Below are 24,434 nucleotides of genomic sequence, written 5' to 3'. Positions count from 1 at the left end.
ATATCCAAAGGAAGTTTTCAAACTATTATGGGATGTCCACAGGACCTTTTTGTGGCAAAGTGTGACATTTTTCCCAAGAAAACCTTTGCTTGAGCGATCCCAAAATTTCACACACAAGTCTGCAACCACAACCAAAGTTTTGTCGACCTTTGACCTCAGGATAGAGGCCACCATCTTGAATTTTCTAAAAAAAGGAAAAAGGAAATCTCTTTAGTATCAGCTACAAATTGTTGGGGTTTTGGATCGTCACCCTCTACTTGTGGAACAATGTTGGAAATAAAGTTTGTAGATTTTGATAGGTGTTAGCCTAGCAAGCTCACAAAAGTGGCAAAAGTCTCGCTGTTGTTCGCACATTTTTTACCGGAATATTGTTAAAATCGAAGACAGGAATTGTTTTAAACTGGATGAAATGATATAACATACAATATGTATTAGGAATGTGGACGCGATTAACAAAAAAAAAAAAAACCTCAGTTGCCAATGAAATTAAAAAATTTTCTTTTGGAGATTCTTCTAAAACTCACATAGAACTGTTCGTCACCCCCATCTGACCCAAATGTAAAATGGTTGCTATGTAGATAAATCAACGAAAAAGCCGCCATTTGGAAAGAAGTGTTGTTTTTTTGTGTGAGTCAAGAACAGCTCTGACCAGGGTGGCAGGGGCAGATTGAGGGGCATGTAGCAGGTCAAAGGCACTCACAGCTTTAATTATTATTTGTCTGTAAGAACGACCCAGTGAAAGAACAGAGAACATGCATAAGCGGCACGTCTTTTTGGTGGGAGAATGCCACCTCCAGAGACTGTGAGGCTCACAGAGCAGGAAGGATGTTAGAGGAGGTTGTGTTTGACAGTCAGGATGCTCCACAGTCAGACTCCTGAGGACAGACCAAGCAGCTGGATGTCCTTCCTTCCTGCTCCCTCCTTTCATTTCACCACCACACATGAGACTGGGTCTGAGTTTGACATAAAACAGAGCAAAAAACAAAAAAAAAGCAGCAGAGGCAGAGGAAACTGAGAGAACGATATTAATACAACAGAAATGGAGAAGTCCGGGCAGATTAAGGAGGAGTAGGTGGAGCGTCACAGATTGTTTATCTGCTTGTAAAAGTGTATGCGCATATCTGCCAGCCTAATTACCCCGAGCTGTTGGGCCTTTTTTCTGCATGTTTGTAGCCACGCCTGAGTGAACGCGCCTGCTTCGGCGTGTCCGGCTGAAGAAGTGACCTGAATCCTCACCTTGCAGTAAACACGTGCCTTGACTGATTTACTTTACAGGTTTTCTCCTCTAATGCCATCCTTCACATGTTTTGGTTCACTGTCTGTTAACAATCCAGGGTTAGGATTTTTTTTTTTTTTTGTCTAAAGAGGCAGATTAGAGCATGGAGGTCGTAGTACTCTGAATGTGCGTGTGCTGTTTGTGCTCGGTGTTTGCTCTCTCTCTGATCAGTGGTGTGTGTCGTCCCTCTTTGAAAATGCTGTAGCATCTGTGTGTGTTTGTGTGTGTGTGTTTAGCTTTGATGTCTCTGCCTCTGTGTCTTCCCTAGTTCCCTCTGTTCAGATCACGTGTGGATCTCACTGTTTACGGTTGGCCTGAATAAGAATAACAAGAAAAAAAAGCTCAAGTTCAGAGGAGCAGCTGCTTTCTGTTCGTGCAAAAACAAAATCCAGAATTATGCCGACAAATCAGGGTATTTGTGAAGTTAAGGAAATTGTAAGATTGGAAAATATATATATATATATATTTAAATGAATGAATGAATTGATTTATTTTCTTTTAATTTCTTTTTAAATAAAAATAAAATTTGAAAACAGTGTTCAAAATCAATATTACACATTGTAAACCTGAAAGAAATATAAAAAATGTAATTAATAAAATATTTGTAAATCAAATAAATAAAATAATAATTAATATTATAAAAAATAATAAAAATTTAAAAAATAAAAAATAATACAAAATTATACGTTGGAAAAAAAAAGATAAAATATACCGAAGATCCCAATCCTAAGTAAAAAAAATTTATGACATTTTTTATTACTTGTAGTGTAATTTATTCAAGTTATACTTGAATAAATTTCACTGAGGCATCAAACAGATGCCTCAGTGAAAGTGTGGCGTTTGCTGACCCCCACGTCCAATTGTTTGATTGACAGATTTCAGACCAATCACTGCTTATTGGTGGCATCCATGTCAGGAGAAAAAATGGTGACCAATCTGGCTTCATTTGGTTGGAGCCGGAAGTAAACCCTTTTCCACTGGACACTTGGTCCATTTCTCGCATACAGTCAATGAATCTGTAGAGTACCTAGACTCCTCATCTGAGGAAAGGTCATGACCTTATGAAAAACTAAGAAGGAAAAAGAAATAACAAAGAATAAAAAAATAACAAACCCAACTTTTACCGCGTTTGAATGAAGGTTCAAAGAGGGATAAACAAGGCCAGAAAAGAAGTACAAAATAGAAAACCCATAGACCATAGATTCAGCTCTGCTAGACCTCCTAGTCTTTGTGTCACTGCACTGACCAGGGCTCGTGTTGGTAACACATTCTCAGGCTTTGATGGGGGTCTCATGTTTCTAAGCAACTGTAAGCTTTCGGAGTCAGATAGAACTCACAGCTGGATGCAAAATGAAATTATCCCCCATTGCTGTGAAAATGATCTTCAGAAATACTGATATTTGAGACATTTTAGGTTGCAAGGACCTCTGATGAAACTAGAGACCAATAAAGTGATGTTTTCCTTCAGTCAGCCTCTTTTGTTCATAAACGTGATGCAAAGAGCTTCCATTCACAACAGATTTTTTCACACTGTGGTATTTTTGTATTTTTGTTTGACATTTTCTCATCACACTGAGAAACCTTTAGGCTGTATTCAGACTTCATTGGCTTAAAGCAAACCAGAGTTCGTTTCCCCCGATAATTAGGAACACGTTTTCAGTCTTGGTACACCCAAGCGCACCCTGGTCCAGGACAGGGAACCGCTCTCTGACCCATCTTTCAAGATACTCTCTATTCGTTTCCAATTGGACTGAGCTTCGGTTCTCTCCGAGTTTCCTCAGCCTGAATAGTCTGTGTGGTCGGAGCGGAACACCCGAACATGGCCGACCACCGCAATCGGTCATTACGGGATGTAACGGAGCAACAATGAAACACAGCGACTGACTGAAATGAGATTAGATGAATGCAGGCTCATTAGAACAACGTAATAGGCTGCTCGTTGTTTTCCTGACAGTCTATATGTCATAGACCCTTATCAGCAAACCTTCTTGGCCGTCATCTCCTCAGTGACCGTCTTGCAGCGGGCCTCTACTGGACCAGAGTAACAAGTACCTGAAGTTTGAACTTCCATTATTTTTTCTTGTGTTGCTTTGCTCCGCCCTCGTAATTCCTGACCAATGACTGAAGAGACTTTTTTGTTGACAACTTTGGTTCGGATCAGAAATGTCTGGTAGACGGCACTCTAAATAAAGACCGAGCGCAAGCTTCAGCTACTGCATTTGGACCAAATTTTGCGGACTTGGTCTGGACCTTTGAACTTTTCTAGTCTGAATACACCCTTAAATAAATGGCCAGGAAACACATTAGCGCCTTTTTGTTCAATCTTTCATTACTTTTTAAACTTTTCTGCATTAAAAACATGTGTACCACGTTGAAAGAGTATTGTATAAAAGTACCGTACCAGAGAATTCAATGTACTCTGACCCGGGAATCTCAGTGCTGTCCTTCAGAAATGATCATAGCAGGAGGTTTAACAAAGCTGTTTCTCCTCTTTTGTTTCAAATTTGTCCTAATGAGAGGAACTTCTCTGATGCACCAGCAGAGTTTTGACAGTAAAAGCCTCTAAAATGGTTTTAAACTTCTGTTTCCGTCAGACACAATTGGCATCGTGCATGAAATTCGATGCAGGATCACGTGTGATTTGAAAGGCTTTCGTACTCTCATGGTTATTCTGGTGTTAGTGTAGGAAGAACTCAGGGTTTGTTATTGGTGGTGACATCATGGCGTTTGTGATGGAGGGACGCTGCCGTGGACGGTGCACGTTTGTCCCCGCAGTCATGGTTGCTGAGAGTCCAAAAGTGAGCTGTATCACTGCATTTTTCATTTTCAGTGGTGTGCTGTCTGTCTTCTTTTCTGCTCTGACAGCTGAGTTGTGTGTGTTTGTGTGTGCATGTGTGCGTTTGCACCAAGAGGCTGCTTGCTGTGTGCACATATGTGTGTGTGTGTTCCCGCGCTCCTTTTGTCTTTTGTGTTGATTTTCTGTGTGCCATTTTGCTTTCGGGAGTGTTTGCACAACTGTATGCGGCGGCTCGTGTGTGCATACTTGTGAGTGCACGCGTGTGTGTGTGTGTGCACGATGCTGAGAGGGTTTACATGTGTGTAAACCCCCCCCCCCCCCCCCCCGTTTCTCTTCCTGTACTTCCAGAATAGAGGGGCCATCAATCAGTGGCATTGTGGATGAAGGGGGGGTGGCTCAGCGCCAAGGAAGAGGAGCTGGCATGCAGCCCGGAGGAGAGGGAGGGAGCTGAGAGGAGAGAAGAAAAAAAAACAAGAAAGGAGAAGGGGAAAGAGAGGGACAGAGACACAGTGAGGAGGAGAAGAATCAAAAGCAGGGCAGAAAGAGAGCAGAAGAGCGAGAGCACAGAGGGTAAACAGAGCGAGGAGACGGAGATCCGGGGGAAGAGGAGAATGAGCCAACAGAGCTGAAAAACAGGGAAGCTAAGAGGCGAGGGGGTGGTGCTTACCCCCCCTCAACAGCTACATCTCTGCAGCCCTATTCACAGGATGATTAGTACTTCAATGGGTGCAAATATTTACCTGAGACCGTCCACCGACGGCCGAGCAGCGGTCAGGCTGCAGGTTGACTGAAAAACGCCATCGTGGCATGAAAACTAAATATCGACCAGTATGTTTATTTATTATTAGTGGTCGAACGTATGCCTACCGTATTTTCACGACCATAGGGCGCACTGGGTTATAAAGGCGCAGTTTCAGTTATTTCAGTTTGACACATGCAAAAGATGCAGCGGGCTTTGGGGCGCGGGCGTTAAAACATACCGGTAACACATGCACGCTAGTGTGTTTTTTTATTAAAAGGCAACAGGAGCAAAACTGAGTTAATTGTGATTTATTTTTGATTTTTTTCGGTCATAAAACAGCATCCAAAAATCCATCATAGTCCTCACCTTTTGTATCTGAAATGTATCAAACACGCCTGGTTCCCTTTATCGTCGTCAGAGTCCGTCTCCTTTGTTGGCATGCGGCTCCTCATGCATGAGGCTTTTGCGAAAGCTCGAAGAACTGTGCAAGCAGACATGTTAGCCCAAGCTTCTACAATCCACTCACAGATTGTGCCGTAACTCGCCCGGCGCTGCCTCCCAGTCTTAGTGAAAGTGTGTTCGCCATCCGTCATCCGCCGCAACCACGCCGTTCGCAACCTTACTTTGAACACCCTGTTTACACCCATGGAGTTCCTTCGTCAAGCCTCCCGGAATTACAGCAAGCTCCGAGTTCATTTGCTTTTTCACAGCGTCTGTGAAATGCCTGTGTGCAGCGGCACACTAGTGTGCCGTGGGAGATGGTCAGGTGTGCCGTTGGTGATTGCCCTCATTAACTGATGTAAAAACATTTCCCATCTCCAGGATATCAGCTCTGTGTTCATCCAAACAGGCCCTGATAAAACACTGAGGAGTTAGGAATATGAAAGATCATAAAATACTTATTTCTTTCTGCTTATTTGATTCTATTAAAGACATTTTGATAAGACTGACGGTACCATGATTTAGCTGCAGCTTCAGCTGTTTTCTGAAAAGTCCCGCCCCTTTAACTGTCTCCACCAATTATTTTTGGAGGCTTAATCATACGTCATCAGTCTGACCAATCAGAAGTGGTTAAAGTCTTCACTTCCTTGTTCTGATTCTGCTCATAAAATCTCTCAGTTCCAACAAAAATACCAGCTAAAGCTCGTCTAGCAGTGTAGCTTTCCACAGAATCCAGTGTCAGACCGTGGAACAAGTGAACAAAACAATGAAGCTTAGAGGCACACTACATCTCCCATGATGCATTGGGTTAAAGCAGTGCTTCTCAATTATTTTTTGCCAGGCCCCCCCTAGGAAAAGAAAATGTTTCGCGCCCCCCCTGACCCCCCCCCATAACCCCCCCCCCACACACACACACACACACAGACACACTCGCGCGGTGACAATACATCAGGTCAGTATCTATAAAATTTGTATACCTAAAATTGTATCTTTTAACACTAACAAAAGAAAAAAGCAAAATAAATCCACTTTCAACAAATATTAACTTTATTTAGCCACAGAAACCCTGTTCTAGTCTAAAACAGAAAAGAAGCTGAAAGTACCTGAAATAAAAAAAATCTGTCATTCCTTATTTAAACTAGAAACATTTTGACCAACTGAACCATTTGATGCTGAAAAAAATAATTCAATCAATAAATAATATTAAATCTAAATTGATCTGAAACATTAACACAGCAGCACCAATATATTTAACGTTTTTAGTCTGAAGAAATAGGTAAAAACGTGCTGATTTTTTTTTTCTAAATGACGGATTGTTTATTTCTGATCTCATAAAAGTGCAGCTGTTTTCCTGCATTACCTGCTGTCTTTATGTCTGTCTGACACTAACTAAACCACAGGCAGACAAAGAAAACATGGATGGAAAATAAAGACACGTCATCAAAATGTCTACAATAGTTCATAAAGAATGACATTGTTAGCATGAGCTTAGGAATCTAAGGGCAGCGGTGATCTTGGGCAACAGGCAGCGGTAGCAGTGGTCCGCGTGCCCCGATTCCCCCAACTACCCCTGGCTGCAGCCTGCAGAATGGGTCATCATAGTGGAATGCTTTGATTGCAGAGGAATGTGAACACGCTGTGGAATGTTAGCCCCGCCCATGCTGAGGCCGTCTTCTTCTTTGGTGGTTTTACAAGTTTCCATGTGCAATATTGCCACCTACGGGTTTTTAAGGAGTTTTTCCTTACTGTGAAGGGGGGGTCTAAGGGCAGGAATATCAGTTTAGCTTAGTCTTTTTTGTTAAAGTTTAGTATTATCCTAATGCATTCTTTGTATTCACGATCCCTTTTTCATTGTATGTGCTAAAATAAAATACAAATATTTAATTGAATTAGGGAATTTCTACCATGATTCCTGCCTTCTTATGCCTTTTACAAGTTTCCATGTGCATGTATTAGGGAGTTAATAAATTCTGTCTGGCCTCACAGTTTAAAAAAAATAACTCATTGGATGAACTCAATTTAATTGTTTTGTCAGGATTTACATCCAATAAATATGAGTAACCCCACCTCAAAGAAAATTCTTCCATGTAATGAAATATAATCGAGTTAGTCGAACTAAATTTTATCAAGAAAGGCAAAGGAAAAAAAACAAGCAACAGCGGTTTAATGCTAGATTCGAACTCAGAACCTCCGAGTTGTTATCCCGCTATCTAAGCCACTGAGCTATCACTCCGGTGATGAAGCCAGGCCGCCGGTATAAATAAATAGATTCCATATTTTTATAAATGAGGCTCTTCGTGTATCGCCGAGTTGAAACGATTTCATGCCACAGTTTCGTTTTTTACGTGGAAAAAACGAACTAAAGTTTTCACTTTTGAAAAGTCGAAGGATTTGAAGGACTAATAGTCATACCAGGCATTACATTAGATGAAGGAGTTGAACATTTTAATAGTTCAATGGTTAAAATAGGTGAAAAATTGTAGCCGTGAGACGGCAAAAAGAATAAAGAGAAACAGGAAAACAGCATTCAACAGCAAGCCCCTTACTTGAACTCAATTATTTTGGATTACTGGAGTTATAGGGGAAACTATTTATACATTTTGTGTCAGGTCAATTAAATGTAGATACATTCTTTTAAAATAAATATTTTTAAATAAAACAAACAGAATTTTATTGTGTTACATGAAAGAGGGGCTTGAATCATTTTTTGAGTTATACATAAAAAAAATTGCACCATTCAAATTTTCCTCCTTCTGTTCTCTTTCTTCCTCATACAATTCACAATGTCACAAAATGGGCTCCGCTGATTCTTCCCCTTTCCTGCAATCACAACTGCTGTGACAAAGGTGAATCAAATGCACGGGCTCAGCGTGGGCGGGGTTAACATTCCACAGCAGACGGGCTCAGCATGGGCGGGGTTAACATTCCACAGCGTGTTCACATTCCTCTGCGTTCAAAGCATTCCACTATGTTGACCCATTCTGCAGGCTGCAGCCAGGGCTTACTCGATTCCCCTGGCAGACAGGGCCCACACCACCCCTCCCCTTTCGTTCTCACTCGCGCAGCCGCGGACAGACAGAACAGACAATAGGAACCGAATAGTGGACCAGATTATTTTCCAAGCACTGAGCCGCTGTCACCGCTGCCCCCACGTTAAATTTGCGCACCGGACAAACCTGTGCCTAAAACCGCCACCACCGCGCGCCCCCCCTGGCATCGCTTCGTGCCCCCCCCTGGGGGCGCGCCCCACTATTTGAGAAGCACTGGGTTAAAGTGACTGCGTCTCAGCGTACAGTGAGTCTTCCCTGTTAAATGTCTTAAACCACAACAAACACACATCAAACAGTTGATGTGTGTCTAATCTAATCTTCTTGATGAAATCAGAGGTCAACAGTTTAGTTCTCCTTCAAGGTTTGTGTTTCTTAACAGCCAAACATCCCAGAGTTTGGTCCAAGTCATCTTTCTAACTGAAACACTTTTCTAAGAACGTCTGGATTATTTTATATGTTAAACTGAAGAAGAAGTAATAACAACATTTAAGAAACAGGATTAAGGTGAAGTGGCCAACAGACACAATTAAACTAAATGGAAAATGTAATCATCTAAAAAGAAATAAAACGTTTTTGTTTTCAGTTTTCAAAGACTTCCTCTTTGATTCAGACAATAGAAAAACTAATAAAACGTCAACAGGTTGCAGAAAACGAATTTATTGCAGAATCCAACTTTGCTCAGACCTTCCTATGTCATGCTACACATGTGTGATGTCACAAAGATGGAGTACAAACAATTGCATTTTCTGCGCTAAACAGAACACATTTGTAAGAAAAAATGGTCCCATAGAATGTCATGTTTGTCAGAATCACCTCTGACAACTCACACGAAGAGATGAAGTATTACACGATTTACATGTTAGCATGACGTCGAAGCTGAATGTGGATCTGTGGATAAACGGGGTTAAACAACATAGTCGACATTTATCTGAAAGCCTCATCCACATTTTTTTATATATAAAGGGGAAAAAAAAAAGAAATTTATGTTTTAAATCTAAAATCTGTTACAACTGTGCCCAAAGCACCCAATCATAATGGGCTGGCATTGATTGATCTAATTTATTTATTAGGATAAATCTTGTTTTCTATAGAAAGAGTCTAACTTTTGTGTTCAGACTGAATCCTGCGGAGGTCCATGATCTCCTAGTGTTTTTATTTGACCTGACTAAATAAACGACACACTCTCCTATTTTTTCAGCATAACTAATGAGAATTATTTTCTTTGAAGCCTTTACTTTGTGCAGACCGAGTCAGAAAAGCTGGAAGAAACTTGATCCTATTTACAAACCAGGACACTTCCCTTCCTGGGAACAAGTTCAAATGTTTCAGTAACAGGATTTTCCCTTTTGTATATGTCCTCTTATCAACTCTTTTTCTTATTATTAAGCATTGAGTGTATACATCACTTCCTTTTAAAAACATTGTAATCCTGTTAAGCAAAAAGAAAAAAAGTCTTCAACCTCAGTTCTGGTCTGTGTTAAGAGGAGCTTTTGTGATTGATCCGTGTTAAATTAACCATCAAACAAATGTAACAAACATGTTGGGTTAACTATAAAAACTATGATCAAAAATTATCAGCGGCACTTTCTTTACCAAACTTGATCAAATTTATGAAGAAAAAAAAAAAGAAACCTATTTTCTTTCATTTTCCTCAAGAGTCATAGGAAGTAAAAGTTGGACTCTTCTGTCATTACTGGTTGGGATTTACAGGAATATAATGTAGGAGAAATGATGGGGATGTTTTGGATGAAGGTACTTAGTTTGAGTAGAAAGTAACTTTTCCTTCTAGCTCAACGTTGTAGACTGCTTCACCTGTCTACGTACATTTTCCACGTATAGAATTTCCGTCTTTCATGATCCATGCCTGATCTAAGTCACTCATAAGTGTTTCTTGCCTTCGTCATTCGTCGATGTGCACAGATGTCCGTTGAGGGTTTCGGCCGGCGGGTCTTTACGGGAATTCGGTTTTGAGCTGTCGGTTGAGAATTTTGCAGTTTTTGCATATTTAGCATAGTTTATATGCAATTATTCCGTAAATCTTACGCAACTGTGCATAATTTTTGCCAGATGCAAACCCAAGTTGGTGTCTTTCCACGACCGTTCCACGTATGTCTAACAGACTTTTCACGAACGAACCACCGATGTATAACTTTTATAACGCGTATATCAAGTTCAAATCACGTAATTGACGCACGCATCACTAATGAATTGCAGATAAACAGCATAATAACAACGCACAGTTCGTGTTCTATACTGATTTACGTTTTGTTTGCGTGGTTATTCATACTTCCTCCGTGGTTTTAACGTGGTTCACTCGTCTTTGAAAATTTCTCGTAAAGACCTCAACTCTTCTCACTTTTATTTCGTAAATTCACGAATTTACCTCTGTGCAAAATGCACAAAATGTCGTAGTGGCTGTGGGACACGGCCTGAAGTGAGACTCAGGCAGGTAGTGAGCAGGCGTCATCCTCTTTGACCAATCGAAACCTTGACTGTATCCACAAAGTTCTGCTGGGAAGAGGGTCCTGGTCCCGAGTGGTCCCTGCCGTGCAGCTCTTTCATAGTCAGTGGTTTGTTCTAGTTCACTAAAATGTCATAAATAAGAAGTGGGAGTTTCTTTTGTTGCGATAATTAGAAAGCAGGGAATCCCATTTCAAGTCATATTTTCTAAAAGCTGTGTAATTCCTCATGGTTTCGTTAATGTCCCATCTCTAGGAAGCTTTGTCTCCACTTCGGATCCTCATTTTATCCGGCTAATTATTTTTAAAAACATCTGCATGAAGATACTCCCCCAGTCAGTCAGTCAGTCAGTAATTGCTTGTTTAATTAATGAAGGCTTCAGTTTGCCTTGGTTGTGTTCAGAATGCGCTTTGACACGTCAGGTAGAAGCGTTTAAGCTGTGGGTTGCGCATGTGGGTGGCGAGAGCAGCAGCAGCAGCAGCAGAGGCGATAATGAATTGCAGAGAAGGAAAAGCTGGCTGCTTCCTCCTCCCACATGCAAAATGCACAAGAAAGCATACATTGAAATGCTGGTTTGTGTCCTGTGTTTGAAATGCAAAAACTGGAAGAATAAAGCGGTTTTGATGAATTCTGTGCAGACGTGTTCAGAGGACAGACATTTGCCCTGATGTGCAAACATAAGTCAGATTTTCAAAAGACTAAATCCTGAAAGCTTTTTTTGGGGATCTTGAAAGATTTTATCTACAATTTAAAAAAAACCTTTCTGTATTTATGAGGCAGTGGAAAGTGTTTTTTGGATTCTCCCTTTGGTGAGTAAATTAAACAAGATCAAAATATGGCCATGAAATATGACGTAATTTGACCACTTTTTATTGGTTTTGGACAGAAAGCACTAATCTATAAAAGTGAAAATTGAAAAAAATTCATGTTTCATTTGTGTAAAAATCTGAAAGCTCTTGGGAAGACGATGTGTTTTTGGTAAAAACTCGTCCTTAAAGACCTTCTCCACTAAAAAAGGTGTTGTTAATATGTTCTCATGGCATTTTTCTGATGATGGAGGACATATATGAATAAAATTGAGGTTTAAATTGCATTTCTGAGTATTTCTTTATTCACATCCTTGTGAAAAAAAAAAAATCTTGTTTTATAAATATTGTAATTACAACGTAGAATAAAGCACCAACTTACATGGAGCGAGTGGCTAGTGAGAAAGGGTAAACAGAGAACTCATAGTTATGGGCGACGGGAAAGGAGGGCGGGGTTGCTTCATGGCAATTGTCCTGCAACTCAGAGGCAAATTTCTAATGAACTCTGCAGAAGCAATGTCCTTTAAAAACACACTTTTTTAAAAAGAAATTTGGCTAAAATATGCATCATCATAAGTCAAAGACCACCGGGGACGCTTTGAAAACAGATCAACAGATGATCGGTTGAAGTGTTTTTGCTTATTTTCTGTCATTGTTTGATCAAACTGTTTGTTCTATGGTGAATATGTCTCTTGTGTCTCTGCGCTCACCTACATTTGATCCGTCTCCTGTGGAGACTCCCTGCCTCTCCATCGCTATCTGTTTCCATGCCAGCTGGCAGCGAGCGCGCCCTCCAGAGTTTATTGACAGGTTTTCGCTCTTGCTCTGTATCTGGCCATCGATTCATCCCTGCTTCCTCTGCCGGCTCTCCCTGGTGGCCGTGCTTTGGCCGGCGGTGGAATGAGTCTGGGATGTGCTGCTCTGACACCTGCTTCAGCTCGGACCACATCACCCCTGCAGAATTCATTTTTTTGGACGTTTTCTTAGAGCAGACCTCTGAGCAGAAAAGACGTCTCACAACTTGCGGATTTGGGGGATTTTATTTTTTCCAAGCAACACGAAGATGTTGCGTAGAGTAGCGTCTGATTTTCTCTTCCAAGATGGAAAAAGTCATTTCAAATAAACAGGCCTTTGAAAGAGGCAAACATAGCTGTCCTCCAAATAGGAAACCCAAGAAATGAAGGTTATCGTCTCCTGTATGTAATGTTTAGTGACTCTTTTATAAGTTTCTACTTCAGTTTAACATCTGATAAGAAATGTGCTGAAGTGCGTTTTGAGCCATCTTGCAGACGTTTTGTCGATGGAGCTGTAGCCGGACCACCTTCTGCATCACCGGGCTCCCTCATCATCGTTGGCCTCAGACTAAAACCTGTTAAAGAGAAACTGGAGCAGAAGACGCAAGACGATGCAAGACGATGATTAGTTTGCATTTAGTTTGCAGCGCAGGTCTGACTCACGCCGATCTGCTTTCAATTGTTAAGATAAAAAGGCGTTCCGTTTAGCCGCCCTCCGTCTTCGTGGTCAGTGCTCACAGACGCACACGAGGTGCTGACAGAGTAACAAACACACAACACACGGAGGGGCTTAGGGACAATCACCCACCCACTCATGCATACGCCGACACGTGTGTGAGGCTGCGAGGAGGAGAGTTGTGTTTGATGAAGCCTCGTTTTTGAAGCCATAATGACTGGCTCCCATTGACAGGCTGCTGGGGACTGTGTGTGTGGGGGACTGTGTGTGTGTGTGTGTGTGTGTGTGGTAAAGCCTCGGTATTATGGTGTGTCAGTCATCGTTGCTGCCTTTCTCTCCCCTCCCTGACATCCTGAAGTGTCAGGGACACGTGTTACAGAGGAAAAAGTGATCCAGAGAAAAAGCAAACCAGAGGAGGGAGGAATAAACTGTCCTGTCTGTCATACAGCCGGTTGGCAAAGTAATAGAAGAAGAAAAAACACAGATGTAAGGGGCTGAAGATGAGGAAGACAAAGGGCAATGAAAATGGAAGGTGAAACAGAGAAAGAAATGGAAAGGTAGAGTAATGGGAGGAGGGCTAACAAAGAAAAGGGAGGGTGATGAGTGAGGGATGGTGGAAAGAGGATGAATAGGGTAATAATGGCTCCGTGGGAGAGCTGTTGCAGAGAAAGAGAGAATAGCTGAGTGAAGAAGAGAACAAAATGAGGCTGAGGGCACTCAGACAGATAGAATTAGACACAGAGGTTTGCTGTGTCTGTCTGTGTGCGATCGCAGCTGAAGTGTACGGGATAAAAATGTCCTCAACTGGAAAAAAACACCACAAAAAGAGATGTTTTTCCTTGTTATAAATGAAAAAAATGACCAATGGAACCAATAGTATTAGTCATTTTAATAGTTTTTAAATTATGCTGTTATGTCCTGATCTTTTAACCCTGGAGAACCCATTTAAGTGTTTTTTTATTGTTGTTTATTGCTGATACCCAAATCGACAAAAAAAACAGTTGAATTAACTTTAAAAGCCCAGAAGAAATTGCACTGGATTGATGTCCTTTAAAAACTTAAAAAATGTATTTAAAAGTATCAGATGTTTTTTTTAGTCTTATAACTAAAGAAAATCTGCCATTGAAACTAGAAGGGTTGTGTAATGTTTCTAAAAATAAAATGTGATTTCCTGCCCTTTAAAGACAAAATTCTCATTGCACTCTGGTAATTGGAAACATTATGTCTTAAAATCTTTATTTTAAGACACACACATATATATATATATATATATATATATATATATATATATTTGTGAGGTTACATAAAATTACATGTTAATAAACTGGAGGGAAAAACAACTACCAGGGTAAAATATCAAATAATTTAGTTTAAAAATTGTTACTGAAAATTAACTTAACTTTTATTTCATCTTTTAGAAAAAACTTTGTGGTTGGACTGCAGATAAATACAGACCATGAGTTTCTCTTTATTCAGTTTTTGGATGCTGGTGTCGAGGTTAAAGTGTGCCTTGGCTCAAAAAAAAGTTGAAAAACACTGTTCTAGACCATCGTCATGTTGAATTAGACTATAATTACATGTTTTACCATAATCATTTTTTTCATTTGTAAAATGTTTGTTTTTTAAACTTTTGTCCTGCTGTTGTTAAAAGCATTTGTTCTGAGTAGAATAAAAACTTTGGAGTTTCTATCACATAAATCCAGTCTGTTCTTGTCTGCCACTAATCACCATTCACCACTGAATTTTCTTTTTTTTTTAAATGAAGTTTAAAAAAAAAATTTTTTAACTAAAAATATTGTTTTAAAAAGTTGTTTTGTTTCCAAGATAACAAGATATTTAAACTGGAAACCAGATAAAAAAATTGGTGAGATGTAGCGTTTTTGCTGTGTCCGTGTTTGTTACTTGGATGAAGTAAGAAACATGTATGAAGATAAAGAACCTAAAATCTCCTTTTGAAAAAAGGCGTAGAAACCTTTACTGTTGTAAGAAGAAAGAGTGAAGATTTTTCACGAACACATGGCTTTTTTTTGGTTGTATGTTTGGGGGGACATGGGGGTGTTATGAGAGTGAAGGTGTTAAAAGGCCTGATGATGATGATGGTGCTTCCCTCTATGGAAGCATTTCTGTAGCATAATTAAAAATATAAGTCAGTACCAGAAATGCTTTGTCATTTTCATCTTTGTATTTGCAAATGCAGCTTCATATTAAAAATTAAAAAGCATTTCTAGTATTGACTTTTATTTTTAATTATGCCACAGAAATGCTTCCATATTCCTTCCACCTCTTCTGTTCTCATCGATAAATAGTCCTGTCGCTGACAGACCCAAATACCCAGAACGTGTCATGCTGGTTGGTCAGATTAATGAAGAAACTTAAAACTAAAATGTGACGTTGTGATAAGACAAGAGAAGACAAGTTTGCTTCATGATGGTTGTGCTCTTAAATCTAACATTATACAGCACAAATTCATTTCCCTTTTCCCTCCTTCTGTCTGCTTCTCCCTCTCAGGCAGAGATTGTGAAACGTCTCAGCGCCATCTGTGCTCAGATCATCCCCTTCCTCTCTCAGGAGGTGAGTGCCATCGCTGCCAGACACACAGAAAAGGAAACAGCAACTCACACCTCGGCTCCATCAACGACAAACACAAACATATCAGTTCCAGCAGAGCAACTTCCAAGGTGTAGATATTCAGCACTGGTTCTAATTTGTGGCGTGGTGTTGTTAATTGACACAAATCATATACTCATTAAAATCACGCCGCGTGAGTGCATATTGATAAAGGCACGGCTCATTAGGTTTTCTTGTAGGTTCTGTCTCTAGAAATGAGTTCTGTTTTTCTTTTTTTCTTTTATCACAGACACATTGGTGTTTTTAACCAAAGGAAAACAAGTCTTTGAACCAGTTGAAGTATCTTGTACTATTTCAGTTGTTAAACCCATATCTCTGCTAGCTTCATGGTCACCCATGTGTGTAGATGGTGGGTGAATAAGGGGATTCAAATACAGTGAAAGTAAAAAACCTTGTCGTCTTGAGCTGGAAGTTAACAATAGTTTCAACTCTGTTAATGGTTTAGTGATGTGGAGCCGTACGATTGTCCGGGTCCATGGATGATCATAGAGAAGAGTGGCCACATCTTCAGGGGAGCACAGGCGTGTCTTACAGTTCCATTAAACACCATGAAAGTGGAACGCTCCATTTTCCTAGGTGTGATAAGTGTAACTGAAAGTATTCACAAGAATAATATAATACGCACGCACTTCTGACGCATGGTGCTGTCGTATACAGTGTCCTTACGCTGTACTGCAGTCGATAGGTGCGAGTCCTGACTCCCTACTGACCACATGCAAAGGCTGCATGCACAGGGTATGCGCATGATACGTAGGTGTCCATGGGACACAATACACAGGATTTGGGGGCTTGAAAAAAAGAAAAATCCATACAACACGCGTGCGTCCCACCTACTTCACCTCACGTACCCCAATTTTACCCTGGTCTGTCTGCGGTGAGTCTCTGTTGCGTTGCGTGTGGTGTCTGTCTCATGACCGTCAGTCCTCCCTGGATCCAGGAGTGTTTTGTCCTGTCATAGTGTGTCGAGTAGTTTGTCCCGCTCTCTTCCCTTATCCGACACTTAAACGATCAAACCCCATGTCCTCTCCTTCCTAACTGAGTCTACATTAGTCTAAATACATGTTTTGTATCAATCAGTATGTTATGTTGTAATGTAAATATTAAATTAAGTAATTCATTTTTGTTTTAAAACTCGAATTTTTGCCGCATTATGGACGCATCAATGGACTGGAAATAGAACTCCTTCATAAAGCTTGCGGTGCAGATGGACAGACGTGTAGGCGATGTTAACATTCTGATTGATTACTAAATTTACTATTTTCTGTGTCAACGCAACACAACGAAGACGCAACGCAGACGGACCGGTGGGAGTCAGCCTTTACCTTCACATGTTCACTATGACCTATCCCCTGCAGCATGCTGCTATTATAAAATGAGCACAAACCTTTTTGCTCTACGGGCTCACCGAGCAGTCTACAATCTTGATATTTCGTACAGGCCACCTGCAGACAGCCCCTATCCACCTGTTTGCCCAGCTGTCACTAAGGCATTGGCTGTTCATGTGGGGATGTGTTTCTTGCAACGGCCATTTTCAAGGATCATTAGAGGCAAAATGTTTGGTTTATAAAGTTAGGAAACCAACTCCAAAGATATCTGAGTTGTTGTACATACAGAGTTTTCAGACCTGCGAATGGGCCACGTGTGGGATCAGTGTATTCATGTTTTGGGGTGATTGGTGGGTTGCTCAGGGACCCGCTTGTGTCGCCAAGAACATCAGTTATCACAGCAAACAAGTTGCTTGAAGATTTTTTGATTATTAATATTTTGCTGACGGGAATGTCTGGCACAAAATGATGTGTTGAAAGTTGCAGCCTTGGACAGGAACTCTGTGACCTGGTCTGCTCTAGTTAGTTATTGTATCCCTAGTTGTGTGTAGGCCATCAGCAATGCCCAGCCATCGTCTTCTGTCCTGGACGAATCTTTCTACCTCCTGGTGTGATCGTCCACTTGACCTCAGCCTCCAGGTTCCTTCTTTCTTGTTTTCATCTTTCTTGGGGAGTCCAGATCAGGGCCCGACGGGTGATGTTGGATGCTGGTTTTCTCAAGATGTGGCTGATCTGACTCCTTTTTCCCCCAATCTTCAGGATTCTTCATAGACAGCGATTGATAAATGTCTGTAATCTCTTGTTGGAGGCTCCGTACATCAGCTCTGCACATCAGGGTAGACTTAGGCTACTTCTGAATTCATTCACTACTTAGTGCACTATATAGTGTGTTCACCATTTCGTAGTGCCCAGAAGTCTCGGCAAAAATCACTAGATTGGCAAATATTGACCACAACACATTGCGTTTGATCAATTTTTGCAAAAAAACGTTTTCATCATCAGAACACAGTGGATTCATAAATAGTCGTTGTAGAATACTCATATTGATTAGATTTTCACTTAGTGAAATGGGTGAATTCGCCATTAAAAAACAAAAAGCCTGGTTTCTGAATTGCTTTTAAAATGCTAGATAGTTCTGCACTATCTAGTATTTTAGTAGTTAGGGGTTAGGGTGGGAATTCAGACATTGAGTTGATCTGGCGAATCTTGGTGCTCATTGATGAGGTGGGATCTCCTGTGTTCTTAAGGGTGTGTTCTTCTTTTTCTTCCAGTTGGTTCACCACACTGCTTAGATATAGTCTTTTGGGGTGTTAAGATGCTATAAAAAATATTAATTTGGTGGGATTTGAAAAAGAAAGTGTTTTCTTGTGGTGACTGTTTTCACCACATTATCAGTACCTTTACATTTATGACAATGTTTACAGTATCATCATATCTGTAAAGTCTGTTTAGTGACACCTAAGTAAATTAAAAGGAGCTGAATTAGTGAGAACGCGTTTGTTGTTGTGCGTTAGCTCAGACTCCTGGCAGAATGACAGACTGTGGAGACAGCGGCGGTGTCAGGCGGGATCGGCTGCGTGTGCGGATGGAAAGCCCACAGATACCTCTGTTTGTCAGTGCGCACTGATGAATGCGCTGCCTGGAGACACCAAGGTCACAGCACTGTCACTTTGATCAATATTGACACGCTGTGTCTCCCTGTGTGTGTGGCTGTACAAACACTGTCACGCAAACGTGGGTTTGCCTCTGTGTGACTGGTTGCTGTGGGAGTTAGTGTAAACAGAGCTGTGATTCTGGGTCCACCATTTGAGTGTCTTTCCCTAATCTAGATTATTTTTAAAATTTGTTAGACAAAATCCTTTTAGCTCATGTTATTTTTGAGTCACAAACGTCATGTGTACATACAGAGTACTGTATATAAGCTTTGCATTGGGCTGGTTTGTTTGCATCTCGGTCAAGACAGTGTAGCCTCTGTTTGTGTTTGCTTTATGCCGGCTGTTTAAAATCTGTGTGTTTACACGCTGATCCCATGTTGTCTGTTGTGTTTGTGCGTTTGTGTTTGTCCAGCACCAGCAGCAGGTGGTCCAAGCAGTGGAGAGGGCCAAGCAGGTCACCATGGCTGAACTCAACGCCATCATCGGGGTGAGTCACCTCCAGACGCAACATAAACATGGAGAAAACGCCAACTAAGGGGGGTCTGAGTCAAATGAGAGTTAATGGGAAACGGAAACAGGGTTATGATATTAAAAGTCAGTTATTTAGGAAAGAAATTCAGGGAAAATAAATACCCAGGAAAGCTGCTATCTGGGTTTTAAAAACTCATTTTGTCCACATCAAAAGATCTTCACCTATAAAATAAGTGTGTGTGTGTATATATATATATATATATATATATATATATATATATATATATATATATATATATATATATATATATATATATATATATATATATATATATATATATATATAGTTTGTGCTATACATATATAAAAAGCATGTGCTGCGCGGTTCCTCACTTTGTGATGTCACAATGAGAGAATCCACTCGTTATCCTGGATTGGAAGGGGCTGGTGCTCAGAGAGCAGGTTTTTAGAGGAATACTCTAGAAACGTGTGAACGGATCAAAAAACCACTTTGAGATTGTTTTTTTGTGGAAAATTTTCATTATAACACACTTGAAAGCTCTAAATAGTTGATTTTGTATGATTTACGCCCTTTAAAAAGTCAACAACAACAACACCAAATCTTTTTCCAACTAGATCTGAATTTGATTAAATAGCAACGTAAAACAACATATCAAATAATTTATAGATGTGTAAATAAATAAAGCTTTTGTGACATAGGGACAGAGGAACAGGGATGATCATTTTACTGTTAACCCAAAGCTCTTTGTTTCTCCCAGCACTATAAACACCGCCGTCCCTGAAGTGTGTAATCTGGTGTGTGTTTTCTGGCTCCACAAAAACACATCCTAATGATCCCCTCAGCATAATAGCCTTTCTTTATCTGTAAATGCTCTCTTGTCCTCCACTCGCTCTTTCCTGATTCTACTCCCTTTTTTCCTTTCTGCTTTTGCCTATCAATCTTTTTCTATCTTTGACTCTTTTTTTTTTGTCTCCTGCTTTCTTTAATTCTCTCCTTTCACCAAATTCTCTTTTGTTTTTCCCGGCTTCCCTTATCGTTTGTTCTTCAGCTCAAACCTTTTCCTCCCTCTCTTATGTCCTCTGTGGTTTCCTCCTGAGCAATTTCTACATATTTTCTTCCTTCCTTCTCTTCTTCCCTATAAATACCGTCAGCCCTTTTTTTCGATCTTTTTCACTCATGCCTGTTCTTTCAATCTGTGCCCGTTTTTTTTTTTTTTTTAGTGTAACTAGATTTGCTTTTGCTCTGGTTTCTTATCCCTCTTCCTCATCCTTGGTGTCCTGACTCACCTCTTAATCTGTTAATCTTTCTCTACATCTTATCTCCCATCATTTTCATTTCCTGTCCAGCAGATTTCCTCCTATATCTCTGCTAAATTTGCTCTTTTCCCTCACCGCCGTGTTCCCATACGTTTCCTTTTTTCCGTGGCCGTTCGCCACTTCTGACTGTGTCTTTCTCTAACCATTTGCTCCCGTTTTTGTTTGACCCCGCCTCCGTTCTGTCCCCGTGGTCGCAGCAGCAGCAGCTCCAGCACCTGTCTCACCACGCCCCTGGCATCCCCTTGACGCCGCATCCATCAGGGCTGTCGCTCGGGGCAGGGGGCTCGGGGCTCCTGGCACTGACTGGCGCCTTGGGGGTCTCAGCTCATCTGGCCTCCAAAGATGAGCGCAATCACATCGACCCCGAACTTCTCAGAGGTAAAAATAAATAAACAAATAAACTTTGATATTCCTTTTGACCTGGAGTTCTGGTAACTAACTGGTACAGGAAGAGATGATCCCAGACTCGGTGTCCAACATCAGAAATAACGGACGGCGTGAACGGTTGCTTCCGGGAATTAATTTCCAGTACTGGACACATCAAAGGGCAGATCCTGCTTAATCCCAGCAGCGTCCGTCTGGACACTCACTGAAAACACAATTCAGAGCAAAATTCTTTTTTTTTACTTTATATTTAAAATTTGCACTATTTTTTGGGAAGGTTTAAATAAAATGCTAACTTCTTTTTAACTATATCTCCATCTTTACTTGGGTTTTTTTCTTTTTTCAAATATAAAAATCTTCTTCTTTATGAATGAAATGTGACAATGAGCATCCACAGCTCCAGAGTAAAGGAAACTTTCAGTAAAAAAGGGTTTCTTTTGGAACTGAAGACACATCTCCATGAACTCTCATTCGCCCCCAGTAATTGTGCTGCTTCAACAGAAACTCTCATGAACAAAGAGAGCGCCGGTCAAGAAAACGAGCAAAAGAAAAGCAGTGCTTTCACATTGTCATCTTTGTAACGCGTATCTGCATTTCTGCTCCTGCATGTGAGCAGAAGAAGGATCAAAAACACCAAACGGTGTGGTTGGAGGACAGAGAGGCCAGAGCAGAATGGAATCAGGCACAATAGCACGTCTGTGTCTTTATTAGAGGGGATCAGTCAAAGTTCAGCTTAAACCTGCCTGACTCTGTTGCTGTTATTACTATGTGGACTGACGTCAAACCTTCTCTTTTCTCCTCTCTCTTGTCTTTCTTTTGCCTCATCCCAGATGGAGCACCCAGCAGGGTAAGTAGTTGTGTGTTTGTGAACAGAGACATAATGCCGTTATGTCCACAGTGTGCATCTTTTTAGCAGCCTGAAGAACTTTAGAATATTGTGTAAAAAATAAAAATGGCTTCCAACATCAGAGCAAAAGCTGCTCATCTGCAGCAGTGAAGAACGAACAAACGCATCTTTGCTCTGCAAACGTAGAATATCAACCCCTTCATGCCCGATCTTATGTCCCTTATATCCCTTTGCGTTTTTTCCATTCAAGGAAGATGCTAAATTAAGTTCTGGATTTAATGGTACGTTGCTTATTAGCGACATACGGTGTGAAGGGATTAACAGAGAACACTAAAACCTTAAAAATTACTAATTTTGTGTGAAATACTTTAAAATTCAGTGAATTATTAAGTATTTTAAAAGGCCTCGTCAGACATCGACAGCATCAATGTGATTATCTCCCAACAGTCTGCAGTAAAAGTCCTGCTCTGATCCTCTTCAAAGCGTTCCCAGTGGTCTGTTAATTAGCCTTAACAGCCTTTTTTTCGTCTGCTCCTGATTCACAACGAATTGAATAAAGAAATACTCAATTTCAAGCTACATTTCCGCCTGATGTCGCCTGAACATGTTGAAAACACCCAAAACCCCGCTTCTTTTCATCGGAGTGAGTCTTCAAACAAGTTTCACGAATGTTTTTCGTGTCTTTTTGGTCAAGTCAGAGTCTTGTTTTTACTTATTAGATAAAGGCTTTTGGGCAACAACTTTAGATGAATTAAAAGTCTGCGTGATTTCAGAGCGCCGCTGCGTCTTGCCTTCTCCATCAAAGCCTCGTCCGTTCAGAGTCTGCGAGAAACCGCAGAGAAAACGTTTCTGTTGAATGTTGGAGTTTGTGCTGCTCTCATTCAGGTTTTTAAAGTATCCGGGAGAGAGGTGTTCGGCGGAAAGGCAGGATAAAGACGTATGTTATTTGGCAGCAGAGCCCCATTCATTCAGTAATATAAATGGAGGTGGAGGGGTGGGGGGCGGGGGCAGCAGCAGATGTGAGGAGGAGAATGAAAGAGATGAGGAGTTTGTTGTTGCTCTGAAGGTTTATTGTGCCGTTCCTCCTCTTTTCTCTGCGCTCCTCCATTAGTTGCTCTGGGCTGCTCGATTCTGCGCTCTCTCTGGAGGACGGGGAATGACAAGTGGCCCTCAGCCAGCCTCTCGCCGCGACCCCTACACAAAAACAGCAAAACGCTTTGATTGGTTTTTCTTTAGCTCTGAACCACAGAGCGGGCTGCATTGTAAATATGCCCGCACGGCTTTATTACCTCATAATGAGAGTCATATTTTACAGGAGGACTGGTGTATTGAGGGCAGAGCACTAATTAGCTTGTCGGTTGCCCTGTTTGTTGCTTCGCTGACGTGGGCTGCTCCCGCCGTGTCCCTCCGCAGAGAAGGGCGCACGTGTTCAGGACGAACACACATCTGAGTCCAAAGTTTGTTCACCTCCTTTTGCGATCCTGTTTTGTTCCTGCAGAGTAAGTCGGTATCGTCGACAGACAGCCAGCCCACGGAGGACCGTCAGGGTCCATCGTCGGGATTCTCCTCCTCTCAAGGTGGAGCCGAGGCCAAGAGGAGGCGCTGTGATGACAAAGACGCCCTGCCTCCACACTCCTACGTAAGATTCTCTCAGATCTGGAGGACTTACGGTGAACTGATTGACCCTTGTCCGTCAGAGGCCCACTTTCTTGCACTCACAGTCATTGATTGTATTTAATAACTGGACTGAGCGGCTCCTCTCCCCTGGCGTTCTAAACAGGAAGTACCCGCTGGCTCTAGAACAGCCAAATCCCAAGCCAAGTCAGTTGGCTGAAGGTGAACCAAAGTGATGGGTGTGCGTTGTTTGCACTAAACTTTGATGACCCTTTATTTCCAGATAGTATCCATTTAAAACGGCGACCTGCCATTTTCCACGGGTGACGTCACACTCAGTGGTGGTCACATTTTAACATTTTAGGATGTACTTTAACGAGAAGCAACACAAAGGTATGAATGAAGCTTGAATGGATGCTGACGGCGTGAAGGTGCATAAAAACACAGCTCCGTGGTCCAGATTCGATTAAACCTTGTGGTTTGTGTGTGAGCGACATGCCTGATGGTAGGTTTCGTTTGAGGTGTGTGTGTGGGGTGGGTAGCGACCGAGCCAGATAGCTTTTAATGAATTAGGCGGCAGTGTGCTTGCAGTCTGAGGACTGACTGACACACAAGGCGGCTTCCAGCCAAATCCGTTTGGAGTCAGAGTTTGTTTTTTGCTCTCCTCCGTGTCCTTTACTTATTTTCCGGCGTCTTTCGTCCTCTTCTCTTCATCTTCTGCATCGTTTTGCTCTTTCTTCCCTCTCATTTCCTCCCGGCTGTTGCCCAACGTTTTTGATGTTTGGGTTCCAGGTTCGAGGCATTGTCCTGTTCTGGCTCTGGTGTGATTAGGTGCTCAATAGCGATACCGGGCCATGATTGCATCAAAAGCATGGTTGCCATGGTGACAGAGTGCCACATTTTCCCCTCCAACAAAACGAGGGGAAGGGAGGATAGATGGCCGGCCAAGGAGCCAACAATGTGTCACGGAGAAAAAACGAGCGATGGAGGCAGGGCGAGATGGAAACAGTGTTCGTGCAGGGAGACGTCGGAGAGAACGTATGGCGTGTTTACATGCAGGACTCTGAGAGGAAGTGATCTGCATCCTGTCATATTGATGTATTGATCTGCATGTGCAGCTCTGCGTGTCT

The 24,434-nt window shown here is 41.4% G+C and overlaps 1 protein-coding gene across 4 annotated transcripts in view; it reads left to right on the top strand.

Annotated features, from left to right (window-relative positions):
• LOC101157442 (transducin-like enhancer protein 4) overlaps positions 1-24,434 on the top strand; it is a 106,743-nt gene that overhangs the window by 59,983 nt on the left and 22,326 nt on the right. For 3 of the 4 annotated variants that reach the window (XR_002873214.1, XM_023954566.1, XM_023954564.1), the window contains exons 6-10: positions 15,551-15,613; positions 19,063-19,137; positions 20,657-20,837; positions 21,674-21,690; positions 23,189-23,329. Coding sequence is in view for 3 of the 4 variants with exons in the window: in XM_023954566.1 (XP_023810334.1) it covers positions 15,551-15,613; positions 19,063-19,137; positions 20,657-20,837; positions 21,674-21,690; positions 23,189-23,329 (477 nt within the window). In the remaining variant the exon portion in view is untranslated. The remainder of the gene's footprint in view (positions 1-15,550; positions 15,614-19,062; positions 19,138-20,656; positions 20,838-21,673; positions 21,691-23,188; positions 23,330-24,434) is intronic. The other variant, XM_023954565.1, reaches the window with a different exon arrangement.

Source organism: Oryzias latipes, chromosome 4 (assembly GCF_002234675.1).
Source record: "Oryzias latipes chromosome 4, ASM223467v1".
Classification (NCBI taxonomy): domain Eukaryota; kingdom Metazoa; phylum Chordata; class Actinopteri; order Beloniformes; family Adrianichthyidae; genus Oryzias; species Oryzias latipes.
The sequence above is the reverse complement of the archived record's forward strand: the minus strand, read 5'-3'. Positions and strand labels throughout refer to the sequence as shown.